At 43.1% G+C, this 18,729-nt stretch overlaps 1 protein-coding gene across 4 annotated transcripts in view; it reads right to left on the bottom strand.

The window, feature by feature from the left end:
• Slc35f5 (solute carrier family 35 member F5) overlaps positions 1-14,532 on the bottom strand; it is a 35,664-nt gene extending 21,132 nt beyond the window's left edge. The window contains exons 1-7 of one of the 4 annotated variants that reach the window (XR_005093039.1): positions 13,827-14,041; positions 13,149-13,239; positions 12,881-13,022; positions 7,086-7,229; positions 3,726-3,788; positions 2,471-2,552; positions 1,001-1,191 (exon numbers count right to left, since the gene is read on the bottom strand). Coding sequence is in view for 3 of the 4 variants with exons in the window: in XM_028874915.2 (XP_028730748.1) it covers positions 1,001-1,191; positions 2,471-2,552; positions 3,726-3,788; positions 7,086-7,229; positions 12,881-13,022; positions 13,149-13,239; positions 13,827-13,899 (786 nt within the window). In the remaining variant the exon portion in view is untranslated. Of the gene's footprint in view, positions 1-1,000; positions 1,192-2,470; positions 2,553-3,725; positions 3,789-7,085; positions 7,230-12,880; positions 13,023-13,148; positions 13,240-13,826; positions 14,055-14,262 lie in introns of those variants that run through there. The other 3 variants (XM_028874917.2, XM_028874915.2, XM_037211471.1) reach the window with 3 other exon arrangements.
• Between the last annotated feature and the right edge of the window lie 4,197 nt (positions 14,533-18,729).

Here is an 18,729-nt window from a genome sequence, read left to right on the forward strand (position 1 = left end):
AAAGGAGAGACTGAATATCAAATCAGCTTTTTTATGTTTGTTTATTCATGCACTGATCATACTCTACTAAGTTTATAGAAGTCAAACAAATTTGGGGAAATTATTTGACACTGAAACTTACAAGACCTAGAAAGATGGTTTAGTGAATGAGAGTATTTACTGTGCAATCATTTGGACCTGATTTTAGACCCCACATTCATGTAAAGAAACCAAGGATGGCCATGCCTGCCCCTGCAATTTGTAAAACTGAGTGCAAGCATGGTTTGGGCGTATGCAGGTGTTGTGTTCTAGGATCTGGCTTCATGTCTTCATTTTGTGGGGTGGTCTTTGTGTATAAATACACATGTGGAAGCCAGAGGTGAACTGTGGCTATCATTCCTCAGGTGCTGTCCCTCATTTGTTGAGATGAGGTATCTCACTGGCCTGGAACTCACTGGGTAAATTAAGCTAGCTGGCCACTGAGCCCCAGAGATCCAAGTCCCTGCCTCCCTAGCATTGGGATTACAAGGGTGTAGCAGTCACACCAAACTGTTTTACAAGGTTCTGCAATGAAACTGAGCTCCTTGTGTCATAAAGCAAGCATTTTATCAGCTAAACTGTCTCTCCCACCTTAACTTCTAATTCTTTGAGATATGACAAGTATTTACTGAGTTTGATATTCTAACATCCCAGTGTGCCAGACAGCCATTAACAGAAAAAAAAAAAAATAAAGAACTCTAGTAGATTTCTATTTCAATAATGCATTGTTGGTATGTGCACCATCTTAAATACATAAGAAAGAAAACAGAGCAGGATGGTTCAGCAGATAAAGTATTTCCATGTAAGCCTGATGACCTGAGCTCAATTCCCAGAACATGTACAAATGTGGAAGGACATAAGTGACTTTCTCAGGTTGTCCTCTGAGCTCCACACACATACTATGGCAACCTCTCCCCCTCCCCACCATCCGCATAGCATACATATACACAACAATAATAAACCTTAAAAAACAAACACCTACCACAAAGCAAAAAAAAAAGCTGATTTTTGCTACTTGGGTTGCAGTAAGTTTCCCTACAGTCTTCAGTATGGATTCCTGATCTTTCACAGTAGGATAAGACATTCGAGACAACTTGGCCTCTAACGCATGGCTCGATGGAAGCTGTCGAATCTCCATGATATTGCTGAACCTTACACGGGACTTCTTGGGAGCTAAAATGGAAAGCATAATAAAACATTAAATGCACCCTCATATCCTACAAAAATGAAACAGAGTGTTTAATTTAATAGTAAATGCAGACTATTCCATTCATTTATGATCAAAGTAAGGAAAAAAAAACCACTAGAGTTATATTGTTACCTGGGGCAGCTTTGCTCAGTCACAGGAGCTACTGGGGAAAAAAGATTTCATCTATGAAATGTTCTGAAGAGTTCAAAATAGGGCGGACAAGACAGTTCAGTAGGTAACACCTACCACCAAGCCTGAGGACCTGAGTTTGATCCCCAGGGAATCAAATGGTAAAGAAAGGATTGACTCCTAGAAGTTGTACTCTGATCTCCAAACAAGCATACAAAATAAATTAAAAATGTAATTTAAAACTTTTTTGAAGAATTTAAAATGATTAAAATTCAACAAAAGGTTTACAGTTGTATATAAACACAACCACATGGCTTGGGATTTTACTATGTTTATTATTTTAGCATTTATAGCAAAACATGATTTTGATTACTCTTCATGGCTAGCTAATTGAGAATTACCTTCCCAGTAAAGCATTCAGAACACTTTTCTACACTACAGTCTCAGGCCTTGCAATGGAAATAACAGATGAACGCTTTGCTTTATACTGTCGCTGACATTCTGGAAGAAACTCACCCAACTAGCAAAACTCAAGTAATGTTTGTATTTGGCTCTCTGAGGACATGTTTATGAGAATATTGCTCATTTAAATGAATAAGTAAATAAAAACATACACATATATAGTGTTGTGGCTCCATTGATAGAGTACTTGACTAGCTGGGCTCCTGGGTTCCACTCCCTAGCACTGACTAAACCAAACATGGCAATATATGCCTATAATCCTAGCACTCAGGATGTACGGATGATAGGAGGATCCGAAATTCAAGGTCATCCTTGGCACATAGTAAGGTTGAGGCCAGCCTGGGCTACATGAGAGACGGTCTCAAAGGAAAATAAATAAATATATTTATTAATCTATATACTAATTATTAATTTATAGGTTCCTTTATATATTATGATGATGAAACCATAGAGCTTCCTTGTATTTGAAAATATTTCCGATTGAATTAATACAGATACTTTATTCTATCAGATTCACAATCCAATCAAACTTCCAGAAAACTTAAGGCCATGTCAATCCCCACAGAAGTCAAGACACACTTACTTACTGTATGAACCCTGTGAGCTCACAGTGGCTCAAAAGAAGCTAAATTTCCATTCACTCTCAAGCATGGAACCCTAAGCTTGACTCACTTTTTTCCGTTCCAAGGTTTGTGCTCTCGAGCTTCTCACTTGGAAGATCATGAAACTTCACAGGAACATACAGGGGTTCACTCTGGGACATAATGTGAACAGAAACAAGCATGAGCAGCAAAACCAAAGCCAAGCTCTCAGGCGGAAGTGAAGTGCAAGGCACGTAGACACAGGAACCATCACAACCTGACTGCTCCCCAGCACATCTGTAGTCAGCACCACTTTCCCCAAAGACTGGGGAAGCAGCACAACCAGTCCACACACAGAAGAATCATCTTAAAGTAGAAATGTCAGCCATGAGACCATGGCTCAACAGGCCAAAGTGCTTTCCTGTAAGTCCGACAGCCTGTGTTCAATCCCTGAAATCACAGGGAAGGAAAGAGCCAGCTCTCCAAAGCGATCTCCTAAGACACGCACGCACGCACGCACGCACGCATGCCTCCCCACTCCCTCACTTAATAACAACAATAAATACATTAAATATAAAGTTCAGGAATGTAAAATGGTATCTTTGGCACTCTGGGAACTAATACCTCAATATCATAAAAGTAATCCTCTCAGCCAACAGCAAACACTCATTCTTCAGCTATACACACACAGCATGCTGTGCTGGAGGAAGTACACACACAAACCCCCTGCTACCTGGGCAGTTGAGGTGGAAGGATGGTCTGAGCCCACCAGTGTGGAGCCAGCCCATGCAACAGCGTGAACTCTTGCCTCTCCCCACAAACAAAACAGAACAAAGGCACTCTGAGCACTCTTCCTGAACAGACACTGTTCTAAACCCTGTGACTAAGAGGAGTCAATGAAGGTTCTTCCCTCATAAGCATGTACTCCAAGGGGGAAGGCAGCCAAGGGACAAGACTCAAATGTATAGCAAAGCTGCATGTGTTGAATTTGTCTTACTATACATAAGATTCAACAACAACAAAAATCTTTTTTGGGTGGGCGATGGGTAGGGGTATGAGGTGTACGTGTCTGTATGGCTACAGATGCATTAAGTTGAAAGTTGGTAGAGAGACAGGTCTGGCCTGGACTTTATTATTTGCCTTCTGTAAATTGCTTCCCCCATCCCTCTCTCCTCAGGGGCAGCTGGCCTGCTTACCCCTCGGCCCTCAGTCTCCCTATGAAAGGGAAGTGCCGAAGCGATTCTCTCAGAGGGCACACAATGCTGAGCCGTGTCGCTCATCAACAGGCTGTCATCACAGCTGTCTGGCTATTCCTGTTATGGCTGAACAAGAAAGGCAACACTTACCAAAGAACTACTCATACTTGTATCTGTTGTGCAAGCAGCAAAGTAACCTTCAGCATCTGCAAACTGAAGACAGAGAACAGGGCATCAAACTCACAGAAACTCACGTCATCATGCAGGACTACTCAGATAACTCGAATGAACACAAACAAAATTCCAGAATAAAGTTATGCATCTAACTATTGTTCTCAACAGCAGTAGCCAATGCCAAGGGTGCAGCCATGCAGAGCAGACTTTGTCATCTTATCTCTCCTGATGAAGAAATTGAGGCTGACTGTTTTGTCAAAGTAGCAGAACCTGGATTAAAACCACGGTGAGTCATCTAAGGCTAAAGCCTGAGCCCTTTTCCTTACACTATTACAATATTTCTGACATGCAGAGAAGACAGGGAGTTAGTGAAAGAAGACAGCAACCCTCTGGTATTGTTGTGAAACTAGACTGACCTGACAAGTCTCTGACAGGACTCAGGAAATGGCCCACACTCTGGGAGCCACTTAATACTGTGCAAATATGATTCCACTTCATAACCCCTGCGACGCTACCAACAAAGTACTATTTAAACCCACACAAACTTGTTGTAGAATATTATTTTAAGGTGTGTTGCTTTTGTTTATGTTGCATTTGTTAAACTCTGTGAAGCTGTGTTACTGTGCCTGCCTAAAACATCTGATGATCTAATAAAGAACTGAATGGCCAATAGCAAGGAAGGAGAAAGGATAGGTGGGGCTGGCAGGCAGAGAATATATAGGGGGAGAAATCTGGGAGGAGAGAGAAGAGATGGAGGAGTGAAAAAAGGAGTAGCCAGAGAAGGAGGAGGACTCCAGGGGCCAGCCACCCAGCTACACAACAAGCCACGAGTAAGAGTAATATTTACAGGGCTGGAGAGATGGCTCAGTGCTTAAGAGCACTGGCTGCTCTTCCAAAGGTCCTGAGTTCAATTCCCAACAACCACAAGGTGGCTCACAACCATGCATAATGAGATCTGATGCCCTCTTCTGACCTGCAAGCATATATGTAGGCAGAACACTACATAATAAATAAATAAATATTAAAAAAAAATGAGTAATATTTACAGGAGTAAGAAAACTGGAAAAGCCTAGAGGCAAAAGGTAAACAGGGAAGTTTAAGGAAAGCTGGCAAGAAACATGCCAAACTAAGGCCAGGCATTCATAATTAAGAATAAGCTTCCACGTATGGTTTATTTGGGAGCTAGGTGGCGGGCCCCCAAAAGAGCCAAACCCTCCCAACAACACAAACTAACAGAACAAACAGAAAAGTAGACCATGACCACAGTAACTAGAAGGAGAGATCAGGAATGCTTTTTTCTTTATTATGTTCTAATAAATCTTTATTTAAAGAACATTTGAGAGGTTGGAAAGACTAGATATTCTTGATTATTGGGCACAAAGTTTCTGTTTGGAACAATAAACATTCCTAGAGACTGACAGTGCATAGCAAAGCAAATGCACTTGGTGCCACTGAACTGCACATCAAAAAAAGGATAAATTTGACATTCCATATATTTTGCAATAATAAAAAGGGAAGGAAATGGCTAAAATTTGATGTTACATATATTTACTAACTACAGTGGTGGAGAAAGAGAAATAACTTTTTAAAGAAAAAAATAAATTTGAAATAAAGAAAATAGAAAAAGAAAATGATAAAATCAAGAAACTTTGATGACTGAAAAGCTGAACATCTTTAGGGGAACAAAAAATAAATATGGGCTTATTTTTTAAAAAAATGAATAGAAATGACAGTTTTATACTCTTCCTTCTCAAAAATGTAAGATGTCTATTACACAGAAAATAAGTTGCTACATAAGCTACCATAGTTATCAATGAAAACCTTACAAAACATCAATGAAAGAATGTCCTAGCCAGGTGATGGTGGATGCCTTTAATAACAGCACTTGGGAGGCAGAGGCATGTGGATCTCTGTGAGTTCAAGGCAATCCTGGGCTACAGAGAAAGTTCCAGGACAGGCTCCAAAGCTACACAGAGAAACCTTGTCTCAAAAAAAAAAAAAAAAAGAAAGAAAGAAAGAAGAGAAGAAGAAAAAAGAAAAAAAAAAAAAAAAAAAGAAAGAAAGAAAGAAAGAAAAAAGAAAAAAAAAAAAAAAAAAGAAAAAAGAAAGAAAGAAAGAAAGAAAGAAAAGAGAAAAAGAGAAAAAGCAAAGAATGCCCTTTGATTAATCAAATACCTGACACACATCCTGAAATAAAGAATTTTCACTTAATGTATGAAACTGAATTATCTCGTTTCTACAGTTAACTTTACAGCCAATTTACAAGACACTCATCTAATCTGTAAATGAGCAAAGACACTAGACATTGTTGTTATGCCTTCCTTTCTTCATCGTCTCCACAGAAGCTGATGAAGGCTACTTTAACAATCATTAACAACCCAAAATGTCATAAGAAAAGGGACAGAAAGTGACATACACTTCTGATTCCTCACAAGACATTCTGCTGCCAAGTTGGAAGAACACTTTAAAATTTTTAGACATGGGCTAAAGAGATGAGTCATTGGTTAAAAGTGCTTGCTCCAGAATCACAAGGATGGGAGCTCAGATCCAAGCACCCATTAAAAAGCCAGGCCTCACATAAGTGCTTGTTAACTCCAGGTCTGTGGACTTGGACACCCTCTTCTAACCTCTGTGCATACATACCTCTACACATATGTGTGCATATTCTCCCTCCCTCCTTCTCTCCCTTTCTCTCTGTCTCCCTCTCTCTGTCTCCCTCTCTCTGTCTCCTCTCTCTCTCTCTCTCTCTCTCTCTCTCTCTCTCTCTCTCTCTCTCTCACACACACACACACACACACACACACACACACTCAAGTAATAAAATAAATCTTAAAATAAAGTTTTGGACACAGTTTGGGTTGTTTGCTTTTGTGAGACAGGGTTTCTCTGTGTAGCTCTGGCTGTCCTGGAACTCACTCTGTAGACCACACTGGCCTCAAGAGATCAGCCTACCACTGCTTCCTGAGTGCTGAAATTAAAGGCCAGTGCCACTACTGCCTGACTTTTGTTTTTATATTCTACCATTACATGCTCAAATGAACAATTTAAAAATCTGACTTTAAGAGCCAGGCAGTGGTGGTGCATGCCTTTAATCCTAGCACTCGGGAGGCAGAAGCAGGTAGATCTCTGTGAGTTTGAGGCCAGCCAGACTGGTCTATAAAGCAGAGTTCCAGAACAGCTAGAGCTGTTACACAGAGAAACCCTGTCTCTAAAAACCAAAAGCCAAAAAAACCAAACAAACCAACCCAACAACAACAAACAAAACTGACCTTAAGAAAACTGATAAACCACTCAACTTGGAAAAACAACATTTAACATACAAAATGAAAAACTTACAAAAGCAGCAGGCTTTCCTCGAAATCCTCTTGTGCATTGTTGCCTCCAAGGTTTCCAAATAATGAAGCCCAAAAGGTACAGAACAAACATGGATGTCTTTGCAAAGGTGCTGAAGAATGGCTTGTTATACTGAGTGAAGACATACTGTAGAGGAAATGTAACATTTTACACCAACAACCTAAGAGAGTTAAAACCTTTCTGCACATCTCCATCTTGTCATCTCTTCGGAAGTCCATATGTGCAGGAAGACCAAAGAGATAAAAAAAAAAAAAAAAAAAACACTTTAAATCCATCTCTGAATACTGTATATGTCTTGCACGAGGTAATATTGTCAAATGAAGCAGCAATAACCATCAAAAAAAAAAGGGTTTTCAACACATCTACTGAAAACCTACTATGCAAAAGTGCCCGTGTTGGGACTAAAGAAGAACAAAGCAGTACTCCCTGCTCCTGAGGAGACACATGTGTCAAGAAATGTGCTAAGTACCTACCATACAGGAGCTTCAGCTTGGTACCATGGAAGTACCAAAAGGAAAAACTGCTGTAGGGTTATGTGGGGGGCGTTTACCCACCAACCCCAACAGTTCCCCAGAGTTTTCTTGAGTGTGGGCAGCAGGAAATATTAGATAGAAGGGTTTATAGCGGAGACTCTTGCGGAGATAAACAGAAAATAAAGGATAGCCTCGAGAGGGCCTAGAACCTTTTCCAATGGCCCTGACTGTCTCTGTCTCAGGGTTTTTATAGAGATGCCAAGCGGTGGAGCAAAAGACCTCCTCCCCCAGCACAGCCAAGTGCAGACCATCTCAGACACCTGCACTCAGGCCCATGGTCCTAATCATCCTCTTTGCGGACCTGCTGGGTAAAGCCATGAGGAACCCGAGAACGGGCTCCCACAGTTATGGAAGTTTTCAAAGAGGCTATCCCATATATTCTCTCTCTGTCTCTGTCTCTGTCTCTGTCTCTCTCTCTGTCTCTCTGTCTCTGTCTCTCTCTCTCTGTGGGGGCTGGGGTAGGCATGTGTGTGCACATGCATGTGAAGGCCAGAAGACAAACACTGGTGTCCTCTTCCAAAAGCCATCTGCTGTGTGAGCCGTAGCCTCTCACTGACCTAGAACTCACTGAGTAGACTCCAATGGCCATTAAGCCCCAGAGATCTGCCTGTCTGGGCCTCTCCAGCACTGAGATTACACCACCATGCCCAACTACTACACCTGGCTTTCAAAGATTATTCTTGAGATGTGTGTGGATGGCTGAAGAAAAGTCATGCCATGCAGAAGAAATGGCATGAAGAAAATAAAGCAGATTAGCATATAACAAAAATATGAATGTTAATGTCATTAGGAAGCTATTTTTTATGAGTAATTTTCTTTTAAATTGTGTGAAAACTCACCATATTCATTTTGTCCCCTAGGAAACAACAACAGCAACAAAACCTAGTTACATGCACCTAGAAAGATGACAAGTCAGGAAGAATAAAGAACTCCAAGACCCAGATGGCAGCCTGGACTATTTCCCACTGAAGAAAACACAGCTCTCAGTGACAATGGCCAAATCTGGGGATGGGGACAGATATGTACCAGATGAGCCTGGAGCATCTTGAGCCAGAAAGCAAATGAGATCATCTGAGAAGGATCCCAGAGCCAATCTGAGGGACTCCTACTAAAGAAAGCTAGGGCAGTTTAAGCCTTAAAACACAGTAATTATAATGGGTAGAGCTACATATCAAACATAAAATATGTAAAAACCCATGAGCTATGATGGTTCTGAAAGGGATGTGTTAGGAGTTAGTACTAGAAGTTCCTCATAAGTGTTCTCTAAAGGAGGTGAAATATCAAGATTTACCCAACATTTTATATATGATCCATGTTTCAGGATGGCCCAATAATAGTTGTAGAGAAGTTATCACTAAAAAGATTCCAGATTTTAAAAAAAAATACAGAAGGAATGGTTCTTTGATGAATCACCATTTTGCAAATCCTAAAGAAAGAAACTCCTAGAGCAATCACCACAACTGTTATCTAAAGGTTGGTGAGAAATTTTATTTTTTAATTATTTATTAACTTTGTGGGGTGGTAAGCATGTGTGTGTGAGTATGGTGGTCAGTCAACAGCTTGTAGGAGCTGGTTCTCCCCATTTCTTACAGGGGTCTCTGGGATCAAACTCAGGTAGTCGGGCTTGGTGGCAGGCACCTCTCCCCACTGAACCATCTCACTAACCACCTCACTGGTTTATACTACTTAACCTGGCATCCCCCCAAACAACTGTGCAGACATCATATGCCTCCTGTCCTGATGTCATAACCACCAAGATAGCCTTGCCTGAAAACCAAACCTAAATCAAGACTTTCTTTATCCAAACTGAAAGAACAAGTTAGTTGACAGGATAAGGAAGCAATCAGCAAGGCCAAGGAGGTGATGTGTCTCACAGGACAATGACCTGGTTTCTCCAATCAACAAAGGAGAAGAAAAAGGGGAGTGCTGTGTACTCAAAGGTACAAAAAAAAGCAATGTGGATCCTTGTTCAGATCCTAGCTGGGTTGTGTGTGTGAGACCTTGTTACATCAAGAAAAATGAACTGGTTATCAGGTGATTTTAATGAATTATAGTTAATTTTGTTAGACATGTTAGTAGCAGTGATTGTATCTTTAAAATAAAAACAATGTGATTTTCAGTGTGAGATAAGCAAGAAAGAAATTATATGGTGAGGATTTGCATAAAGTATTCCAGGAAATAAGAATGAATGTGGTTGATGAGATTAGAAAGACTGATCACTGTTAAAGTAATGAGTCATGAGGATTTATTATACCACTTTAGTCTCTCCCTTCTTCTGTCTGTCTCTAGTGTGTCTGTGGTGTGCATGTGGGGGGGGGGGGGTGCACATGTGTGTACAGATGTGGGTAGAGATGTCTGAAGCTGACCTGAGGTATCTTTCTCCATTCCTGTCTTCTTTATTATTGAGGAAAGGTCTCTCCCTGAACCTGTAGCTTGCCAATTCCAGCTAGTCTAGCTAGTCCTGGGATCCCGGGCCCTGTCTCCCGAGTGGTGACAGGAGGCTACCACGTCTGCCTGGGCTTTACATCGGTTCTAGGGATCCAATCTGTGCTCCTCCTAGGAGCTTATGGGCAAACACTGTCTCCAAGTCTGATATGTTTACCTGGCTGAAGATTTAAACTTCTTATATATGCTCTAAGATAACAGAATTATAATTTTTTTTCCACTAAAGCATGTTACTGTTTAAAAACTGACTTCTTTTCTGGCTTTGTGAAGCATAACTGACATATGAAAACTACAGTTGTGTACAGTGGTACACACAGATAGTCCCCGGCACTTAAGAGGAAATTGGCTGGGCTACTTAGTGAGTTCCAGAGCAGCCTGAGATACACAGGGAGAACTTGTCAAAAGAAACTACTAAACACTGAACATAGAAAACGTACCCTAAAATGTATTTACTGTGTACAATAAATATAATGCTTCAATACATACATAGATTGTGAAATACTTGTCAGAAGCAAGTTGATGGAACTTTTTTTTAACCTTTAGATATGAATTGCTAAATTATAATCTAATGCTTCCTTGTTCTAAATCCTTTCTTTTGTTGGAGTGGGGCAGGGGTGGAGGGGAGTCAGAGTCTTGCTGTGGGCTGTAACTCACTCTGTAGACCATGCTGTCCTGAAAACTCACAGAGATCTACCTGCCTCTGCCTCCTGAGTGCTATGATTTAAAGGCCTGTGCCACCATGTCCAGCCTTGTTCTAAAGCTTATTAGCTGATAAACAAAACAATTTATTTAATACTGCAAAGTTTAAAAGTTAAGTTCAGGACCCTATCTCCGATTAAGAGGTTTTCTTTGAAGCAAAATTATGGAATGTTAATCTAAAAAAAGATTACAGAAGAGTTTTCAAGTGAAATACAAAGGGCCTGTGGTGTTCCACCAGGGCCTAATCCCAGAAAGGCAAAAAATTATTTACTTACAAGGCATAACCTCAACTATTTACTTAGCTGTAATGTGAGATCCAGGATATCAAATGGCCTGTCCTGACATTTAAATTCATCTTATAAACTTAAGTTTCCTCTTGGATATTTCCTTATGACTTCAATATGTGAGTTCTATGTGATGAATTCTGAAAACAAAGGTTGTGATAGTGAGGTGGCTCAGTGGGTAATGGTACCTGCCCCCAAGTCTGACAACATGAATTTAATCCCCTGGACCCACATAGTAGAGGGAGAGAACTGACTTCCACAAGCTGTCCTCTGATTTTTATATGAGTGCCATGCACGGCGCGTGCGCACACACACGAACACGCACACACAGTAATCTAAATAAGTAAATATAATAAATAAAAAAAATTGTTGTCTTCTTACAAAGATCACTAACCAAATAGAAGTATACAAATACAAAGTAAAACTGGCTTACAAACTCAAAGAACCACATACTACCAAGGAGGACATCAAGCAAAGCTTAGCTTCAGCCAATCATACAATGGGAATTTCATAAAAATGTGTGAATCAGCAAACACATAAACGTGGATTCACCACCAGGCAGTGGTGGCGCACACCTTTGATCCCAGCACTCGGGAGGCAGAGGCAGGCAGATCTTTGTGAGTTCGAGGCCAGCCTGGTCTACAGAGCGAGATCCAGGAAAGGCGCAAAGCTACACAGAGAAACCCTGTCTCGAAAAAACAAACAAACAAACAAAAAACCAAAAAAAAAACAAACAAACAAAAAAAAAATGTGGATTCATTGTATGCATGTGAATAACAGTGACTTGTACAATGAAAAAATCAGATGACTGACGTTTACTTTTCCAATAATACTCTCTTTTTCAAATGTATTCATGTGTGGGAAGCAAACTGCGAAGCTATACACCTAGACCCAAGGTATTCCTGCTTTCTACTAGATGGTGAAAGACTTTCCCTCAGTGTTTACTAGAAAATAGTATTTATGAAAAAATAGATTCAATTTTGATTAAAAAATACCTTTACGTAGTAAGGAAATATATTCTGAGTAATGCTCCCTACAAATTAAGAAAACTGCAGGTAGGGACTGGGGAGATGGTCCAGTGGCTGAAAGCAGTGGCTGCTCTTCCAGAGGACCCAGGTTCAATTCCCAGGACCCCCATGGCAGTTCACAACTGTATGTAACTCCAGTTCCAGGAGATCTGACACCCTCACACAGACATACATGCAGGCAAAACACTAATCACTGCTAATAAAAATAAAAGTAAATAAATTATTAAAAGAAAAGAAGAGAAAACTGCAGGTAGGGCTGTAGAAACGGTTCTCATAATTCAAAGAGTTTACTGTTCCTTCAGAACTTAATCCCCAGCACCCTTGTTGGGTGGCTCACAATTGCCTGTAACTTTACTTCCAGGGCCTCAGAAGCCCCCTTCTGGCATCCGTGAGCATGTGTACACACATGGGCATACATACAGACACAAACATGCACACATACAAAGCTTTTGTAACTTTGGGAAACAACAAAGAGCATCATCTGAGTTTCCACTCGAAATGACACTAATATTGAATCAAAGAAAAAAGAGTCAACGTACTTAGAACACTGATTTTAGAAGCATGAGGCACTAATGGAAAATACTACAGGTTGACATTAATTGCTATCCTAATGCAACGCTATTAGTGAAATACTACCCTAGCTACCTTTTCCTCCTTTTCCTGTTCTCTTCTTTAAATCTTCCTTTTTTTGTTTGTTTGTTTTTTGAGACAGGGTTTCTCTGTGTAGCTTTGGTGGCGTCAACATTAATACGATCACTGCGCAGCATCATTGGTAGAAAAATACATACCGAGGTGAGTTCTGAAGATGCCACCCATATCACATCAACCAGCAGGAGAATCACTATCCCCAGGGCCATTCGCCTGCGCTGACAGAAGCCACTGTTCTGGGAATTCACTCGGTTCATGATAAATACACAAACCATTTGCAGTCTGTTAATTTAGAAAACAGAGATCTCATTAGAGTCTCTTAAAAGAAGCACAGAAAAATCAGAAATTCAGTACAAGGAAACACAAGATAGTTGCTAGTGAAGGCTCACGATGAAGTGTACAATCTACCTTGTTGCCAGGGCTTCTCTGAGCTCCTCAAACGCGATGCCCACAAACCTGGCAGATTTCAGTCTAAATGGACGTGAAGGACTCAGGCCACCTAAAACAGCACCACAGAAACTATGCTTAGGAAAATTTCAAGTGTAAGATCACATCTTTTTCAATCTTCAAAGACTATCAAAATGTGTTCAATATAAGCCACACTCTGAGGATGTAGCTCAGTAGTAGAATGCTGGCCTAGCAAGCATGAGGTCCTGGGTTCCATTCTAACCACTTCCCAAACTGGACAAAGTGGCCCATACCTATAATCCCAGCATTTGGGAACTAGGACAGGAGAATCAGAAGTTCAAGGTCAGTCAGAATAATACATAGTGAGTTCATGGGGGACATGAGACCCTATCACAAGATAACAACAAAACAAACAAACAAAAAACAGGCTGGGGGTGTAGCTCAGTTGGTACAGGTCTTGCCTAACACGCTTTAGCCCTGGGTTCATTCCCAGGACTGCATAAACCAGGTGTGGTGGAGCATGCCTGTAAGGCAGGAAGATAAGAAGTTCAAGGTTACCCTGGGCCACCTTCAAACACTGAGTTTGAAGCCAGTCTCCCAAACATGAGCCCTCCCGTGCCCACTCTTCTCCCCCAACCCTGCTCGCCCCAAAAAAAGAAGGAAAAAAAAAAAGATTACACTCCAAGAAGTCCTGAGTACCAGGCAGGTAAAAAAAGCAACGTTCAACATATGGCACATTTAAGAGTGCCATAAAAAGATCCTCGAAGTCTCATAAACCGATTCTCCCTTCCGGACCTTCGCCCCCGGGGCAGTCTAGACACGCGTGCGTGCATCAGAAAGTATCCTTACCCCCATCTCCAGGGGATTGGGCTCGCTGACAGGAAGTGATGTGCGAGGTTCCACTGACCTCACGTGAGGACGACAATCGTCCTCGCTCCCCACTACTCTCCCGGCCGCGGTCCCAGAGGACCACGGAAAACAGCGGGGACAGGGAAGCCTCCCCGCGGCGAGGAAACGACCGGAGGGAAACCAAGCGTGCCGCCTCGTGAGGGGCGAGGGGACTCTGACCCGTCCGCTATGGCCGCAGACGCCCGCCCGCCCGCCCGCCGCCTACCTGGCCTTCCTGCCCCTCGATGGAGTCGTGGCGGCACCATGAGAGGCCCTGGCCCGGGCCCGCCACCCAGCGCCGCCGTCTCACACCGCACGCACAGACCCGGGCATCGCGCCGCGCTACGGGCCCGACTTTCAGAAGCCGCGCTGCCCGCCTCGGCGCCGGGCCGCGGCTGTCACACAGGCCGGGACGGAGGGGAGTGACCCAGGCCAGCGGACTGCGCTAGCAGCGACAGGCCTGGAGGCCCGGATTGCGGCCGAGGCCCAGGCCCCGCCCCCGGCCGGTCAGCCAGCCAGGCCACGCCCACTGCTGGCCAAACAAGCCCTGCCCACTGCTGACCCACCAGCAGGCCCCGCCCCCGGCCCGTCAGCAGGCCAGGCCCCGCCCACGACCTGTAGACACGCCCCCATTCAATTAGTTTAGGCTACGCTAAGAGATCAGCCAGCCGCCCCTGGATAGTGAACCTGCCCGGAACACTCGGGCAGACAGGCACCACCCCACCCCCTCTGGGCCCCATCCCGGAGGCTCTAGGCCCCCTGCTTGTTCACCAACTTGGTGACGCCCTCCCCGTCACTCAGCGAGCCAACTGACTAAGCCCCGCCCCCAGATGATAAGCCCCGCCCTAGGCCTGGGTGGTCAGCCCAGGGCCCCGCCCCCAGAACGTCCGTCAGGCTCCGCCCTGGCTCAGTCAGCTCCTGCGGCCCCGCCCCCCTGCACCAGGATTGAGGGCGCTCGGGTTACGTCACGCTGGGCGCGACTTCAGACCCGCCAGGACACTACTCCAGAGTGATGGTGCGCTAATGTAGACTCCAGCCGCGTGTGCAGCCTTCTGGCGTGGAGACACAAGGGTGACGCGAAGGAAAAGAGATGTGAGGAGAGCGGAGGGAAGCGGGCGGAGGTGTCTAAAGGAGAGTCCAGCCCTGGCAAGGCGGCCAGACATCCCCAGAGCCCCACCCTGAAACGAAAGTAGGCTGCCGCGTTTCCTCCAAAGCTCAGGCAGCATGCTTCCAGTATCCCTTTCTAGAAACGACAGGCCGAGTGACTTGGCTCGCTTTGGATTCCTGGATCGTTTTGTCCGTAAACTAGATCTTCATTCTTGGAGTTAGAAGTTGTCTGGACCAAATTACTCATTTCCCTGGCTCTCACTTTCCTCATCCAAAAAGGCATAGGATCATGTCAATGCCTCCCTCTCTCTCTCTTCCCCTCCCCCATCTCTCTCTCTCTCTCTCTCTCTCTCTCTCTGTGTTTATACTAAATAAATTATCTAATAGAATGGTATCAGGTCAGCCTGTGACACATAGGAAGAACTCTACAGATGCTAGCCTAACTAAAGTATAGGATTTTGTTTTTATTTTTAAGTATCCTGAAGCTCCCATAAGAAAGAAAAGTTGGCCAGCATCCTGACTTGTATTTAGAAAACAAACACGGGACTTAAGGCTTTCATAACCAGAATTGCATTGTTAGCATTTTTACCAAATGAGGCAAAGAAATAAAATTTTCTTGCTCATGTAATCATAATGTGGTTCATTCCTTCTCTTTAAACTTTTTGTCTACATAGTCTGGTGACTAAAAATAAGACGAACATTTTGTGTTATCGGGCCAGATTCTAATAAACAATTGGCATCAAACACTTCCAGTCATTGAGAAACTCATCACTGGAGCAGAAGGGATAATTCAGCTGTGCAAGCATGAGGTCCTGAGTTCAGATCCCTAGCTCCCATGTAAATAGCTGGGCTTGGGCATATGCACTATGGGGAGACAGGGATAGAAGGATCAGTGCTTGCTGGTTGCCAGACTCTTTGGTTCAGTAAGAGACCAAGACTGACAGAGCAGAATGCCTGATGCTCTCTGCCCTCTGTATGTACACTCCTACACACAAAAAAGCCCGTCCTTGCTTGGCCGTTTGGTTAAGATCAAGGATCAAGCATACTGTCTGTTCTTACCAGTTTAATATCTTATCCATCTTGCTTCCAAGAATAATATAGTATATGGACTTTGGGAACAAAAAGATGAAACCTGATCTGGCTCCATCAACTCCACACCTGGAATGTTTGCCTTCTTGGAGTTCTTAAAAAGAAAAGAAAAAACAAAACATCATTCAGAGTAGAAAAAACTATAGCCATATACATACTATGGTGATATTTTATTTGTATTCAAATGTTATTTGTATGTTAATAAATAAAGTTCCCCGGGGGTCAGCACTATTAGCAAGCCATAGGAAAGCAGGGCAGTGGTGGCATACGCTTGTAATCCCAGCACTTGGTAGGCAGAGCTAGGTAAGTCTCTGTGTGTTCAGGGATACAGCCAGTATTGGATACACCTGCCTTTAATCTCAATACCAATCAGTAGAAAACCTGGAGGTCTATACAGACAGTCCGTGACGAGGCGGTCATGTGGTTGGGTTTACAACCAATGAGAAGGCAGAACAGAAACACTATAAAAAGATAGACACACAGGAATTAGCTCTGGTTCGGAGAGGTAGGACCACCGCAGGAGGAAGGGTAAGGTTTTAGCTCTTAGCTCTGACCTTAGCTTTCTTCTTTGCATTGGTTCTGTGTTTCTTATGTAATAAGACAGTTGGTTACATCTACAACATACACTTGAAATTACTACATGGAGGGAGGGTTGGTTATAGGCATAAATCATGTAACTCCAGCACTAGTTTTTCCCTCTCATTAACATTCTTTAGGAATCATAGTATGCTTAAGAATTTTTTTCAAGACAGGGTTTCTCTGTGTAGCTTTGCGCCTTTCCTGAAACTCACTCTGTAGCCCAGGCTGGCCTTGAACTCACAGAGATCTGCCTGCCTCTGCCTCCCAGGACTGGGATTAAAAGTGTGTGCCACCACTGCCCGGCAGAATTTTTTATGCTACATATCTGATATAGTCCAGGAAAAAGGCATGGTGAATCAGTCTCTCACGATCAAAGAGTAAAGGTCAGGTGTGATGTTGCACACCTTTAATCCCAGTGCTTACAAGGCAGAGGGAGGCAGGCCTCTGAGTTGGAGGCCAGCCTGGTCTACATAGTGAGTTATAGGACAGCTGGAGCTACATAGTAAGATGCTGTCTTTTGAAAAAAGATGGAAGCTGGGCAGTGGTGGAGCACACTTTAATCCCAACACTTGGGAGGCAGAGGCAGGCAGATCTCTGTGAGTTCCAGGCCAGCCTGGGCTACAGAGTGGGTTCCAGGAAAGGCACAAAGCTACACAGAGAAACCCTGTCACAAAACAAACAAACAAACAAACAAATACAATAATTTTTTTTTTTAAAAAAGGATGGGAGAATCAAGAAAAGTAGGTTCTTGGTTTTTTGTTTGCTTGTTTTTCGAGATAACATCTCACTTAAAAGCCCTGGCTGGCCTGGAAGTCACTATGGATCAGCCTGGCCTTTAGAGATCTACCTGCCTCTGCCTCATGAATGCTAGGATCAAAGTCATGCACTACCATATAGGTTCTGAAAATCTGTTATAGAATCTTGAGGATTATCAACACTGTGCCTCAGTTGCTTCATCTATGAATATGGGTTTCTTAAAATGCTAGCACAAACATACAAGTTACCATTATTACCATGTCTTAGTTAGGGTTTCTATTGCTGTGAAGAGACACCATGATCACAGCAACTTTTATAAAGGAAAATATTTAATTGGGGCTGGCTTGCATTTTCAGAGGTTTAGTCCATTATCATCATGGTAGGACATGGTGGTATGCAGGCAGACATGGTGCTGCAGAAGGAACGGAGAGTTTTATATCTGGATCCTCCAGCAGCAGGAAGAGAGCTAGCTTGAACTTCTTAGACCTCAAAGCCTACCCACAGAGACACACTTCAACAAGGCCACACCTACTCCAACAAGGCCACAATTCCTCATTATGCCACCCCTATCAGCCTATATAGGCCACTTTCTTTCAAACCACTACGCCATGTATTCCCAGAGCATCTACTAAGTGGCAGTGGTGCAGTGTTTGTGTGGTGGGAAATCATTCTAGGTAGATTACTTTCATGTAGTCTCAAAACTAATTTAACTTTTCCAGTATTCCCTTAGCTTTCTGAAAGAAATTCCCCAAGACTGCTCCATAAAACCAGGCTGTCCTGGTTAGAATTTTTTTTTTTAGTCAACTTGACACAAGCCAGGATCACCTAGGAAGTGGAAGTTGGGGAAATGCCTCCATCAGATTGGTCCATAGGGTATTTTCTTCATTAATGACTGACGTGGTGGGGACAGCCCACTGGAAGTGGTGCCATCCCTGGAGCATGCGGTTCTTGGTTGTATAAGAAAGCAGATTAAGGAAGCAAGGGGGAATAAGCCAATAAGCAGCATTCCCCCATGGCCTCTGCTTCAATTCCTGCCTTCACGTTCCTGCCCTGCTTGAGTTCCTGTCTTGGCCTCCCTAAGTGATGGACTGTGAACTGGGAATGTAAACCAAATAAACCCTTTCCTCCCAAGTCATTTTTGGTCGTGGTCTATAACAGCAGT

This window comes from Peromyscus leucopus, chromosome 15, assembly GCF_004664715.2.
Source record: "Peromyscus leucopus breed LL Stock chromosome 15, UCI_PerLeu_2.1, whole genome shotgun sequence".
In the NCBI taxonomy this organism is placed as follows: Eukaryota; Metazoa; Chordata; class Mammalia; order Rodentia; family Cricetidae; genus Peromyscus; species Peromyscus leucopus.